We start from the raw sequence: 2,716 nt of genomic DNA, 5'->3' as shown, positions 1-2,716 counted from the left end.
TGGTGAATTAGGGTGCTTCTGGACACTTACCAGTGGGTCTAAAGAGCTTGGTTACTCCTTCCCAAGCAGGGCAGAGGCCAGGCCAGCCCAAGAGACCCAAGGGCCCCAGGGCCAAAGGCTGAGACACCAAGGGTCAGGATGCAGCCTGCCTGTGGCACAGCTGAGAAGCTGTCCTGATGGAAAAACTGTATCCTACCTCGTTCCTGATCCTGAATTGTAGCCTGTTACTTCCCTGATAAGCCCCATAATGGTCAGTATTGTCTGTGAGTTCTGTGTGGCCACTGCAACAAATTATCAGACCCAGAAGAGAATTAGAGAGTCCTGGAAGGGTTAGTTGGTGTCAGAAATGGTATAAAAATCAGAGAGAGGAATTATTTCTGACCTCTACCTCATAGAAATCAGCCTTGGACTGTTGATACTGATAATGATTCTATCCCTTTCCTCTTGTGAAGTTAGATGAGGAGGTCTGACGCTGCCATAGCACGATTTTTACACAGGCAATTCTCTAAAGAGATCGTAAAGACAGAAATCTGACCTTTATATAGCCAAGCAGATGCAACTCATGTCCTACATGTTCTCAAGATAAACTATAACTAGTCCTAAAGTAAGAGGTGGCGAGGGCACCATTTATCACAAATAGTTCATCCTATATTCACCTGGTATTTGGAGTAGCCACCTGTGCTTGCTAATTGCCTTTATCCAGAGAAAATTGTGCTCATATTACCAAACACCAAACCTGTTGCAGTCCAGTTGAGGCCGACTCATAGCGACACTATAGGACAGAGTAGAACTGCCTGGTAGAGTTTCCAAGGAGTACCTGGTGGATTTGAACTGCTGATCTTTTGGTTAACAGCCGTACCTCTTAACCACTATGCCACCAGGGTTTCCCATACTATATATAAACCACTGTAAATTAATATAATAAATATTAGTAAAGCTTTTTGAAAAAAGTTTATTCCCTGTATAGTATGTAATTTCTGTTGCAATCCTCACACGAGAAAAGGAAATGACCTCAGAAGCCAAAAATTTGTCTCACACTGTGATTGAGTTCATCCTCTTGGGCTTCCGTTGCCGCTGGGAAATACAGCAATTCCTCTTTTCCATATTCTTTGTGATGTACATCCTGACTCTCTTTGGAAACATGGCCATTGTGTGTGCAGTGCCCTGGGATCACCGGCTCCATACACTCATGTACATCCTGCTGGGCAACTTCTCCTTCCTGGAGATCTGCTATGTCAACTCTGATGTGCCCAACATGCTGGTCAACTTCCTCTCCAAGACCAAAACCATCTCCTTCAGTCAGTGCCTCCTACAGTTGTACTTCTTCTTCTCACTGGGCACAACTGAATGCTTATTTCTCTCTGTCATGGCCTATGACCCATTCCTGGCAATCTGCCACCTCCTGTACTACCTCACAGTCATGACTAATAAGTTCTGTGGCAGCCTGGTCATCTTTTGCTGGGTGTATGGCTTCCTCTGGTTCCTGATCCCAGTGATACTTGTTACTCAACTGCCATTTTGTGGCTCAAATGTTATTGATGACTTTCTGTGTGACCTGGGTCCTCTGCTAGACCTGGCTTCAGCCTGTGTCCCAATCCCAAGGACTGCTCTCATATGTGGCGCCATGAGTTCCCTTCTCATCTTTGCCACCTTTTTCTACCTTATTGGCTCATACACGCTGGTGCTCAGGGATGTGATGCAGGTGCCCTCAGCTGCTGGCCAAAAGAAGGCCTTCTCCACCTGCTCCTCCCAGCTGGCTGTGGTGTTTCTGTTCTGTGGATCTGTCAAGATAACCTATGTGAGCCCTGGGTCAGGACAAGCAGAGGGCATGCAGAAGTTCACTACTTTTTTCTACTCAGTTTCGACCCCATTTTCAACCCCATGATTTACAGCCTCCGGAATAAAGAGATGAAGGATGCCTTGAAGAAAGTGTTAGGAGGCTCCTGAAAATGGTTTGTGATGTTAGTGAGTCATTCCCACATGACTTCTAACTATAAACCTCCTGTCAGTGAAGACTTGAGAATCTAGTAAGTGATGGGAACATGTGGAGGTAGGCAGACCGTGAAATAACCAAACCAGTTGCTTTTGAGTTGTTTCAGACTCATGATGAGCCCATGGGTGTCAGAGCAGAGCTGTACTCCGTAGGGTTTTTGATGGTTGTGATCTTTTGGAGTAGATCACCAGGACTTCCTTCCAAGGTGACTCTGGGTAGATTCGAACCTTCTGGTTTGTAGCTGAGTACTTAATCGTTTGCACCACTCAGGGATTCCAGCTGTAAATTATGACTCTTTAAATTCCCTAGGCCTCTCCTCACAAGTTCTGTGATTTGACCTACTTGTAATCAATAAACAATATATGGAAGATATCAAGATTCTATTAAATAACTCACCCAATCCTGGCCTCATAATTCCTTGATTTCTTAACTCTGTTTACCTTTATTTTGTCTGCACTTGAGCAATATTGCACATTTTTTAACGTTGGCATATCCTCCATCAATCTTGCTGCCTAAAACCCATCACTCTTACCACTGAAAAAACATAAAGACAGCCCATATAGACAACACCAATTCCTCCTCCTCCTCCTCCTGTATCTTTTCTTGTGTTCATATTCCGTCTCCTTCTTTTTAGTGTGAATAGTTCCACCTAAACTCCTCATCCTTTCTATCTGTTCTAGTAATTTTACTAATCAGTTATACATTTTATCCCTCTTACATTAT

General features: G+C 44.1%; 1 protein-coding gene across 1 annotated transcript; it reads left to right on the top strand.

The window, feature by feature from the left end:
- The first annotated feature begins 1,114 nt into the window (after positions 1-1,114).
- On the top strand, positions 1,115-1,885 carry LOC126083936 (olfactory receptor 11H6-like). The gene has a single exon (XM_049898029.1). It carries the CDS (start codon positions 1,115-1,117, stop codon positions 1,883-1,885), a length of 771 nt encoding a protein of 256 aa, XP_049753986.1.
- Positions 1,886-2,716: the final 831 nt, after the last annotated feature.

This window comes from Elephas maximus, chromosome 10 (assembly GCF_024166365.1).
Source record: "Elephas maximus indicus isolate mEleMax1 chromosome 10, mEleMax1 primary haplotype, whole genome shotgun sequence".
NCBI classification, from domain to species: domain Eukaryota; kingdom Metazoa; phylum Chordata; class Mammalia; order Proboscidea; family Elephantidae; genus Elephas; species Elephas maximus.
This window is presented reverse-complemented; position numbering and strand designations above follow the sequence as displayed.

Bases quoted from the DNA above. Each gene is read 5' to 3' on its own strand.
- LOC126083936 (XM_049898029.1), top strand. From the start codon at position 1,115: ATGTACATCCTGACTCTCTTTGGAAACATGGCCATTGTGTGTGCAGTG.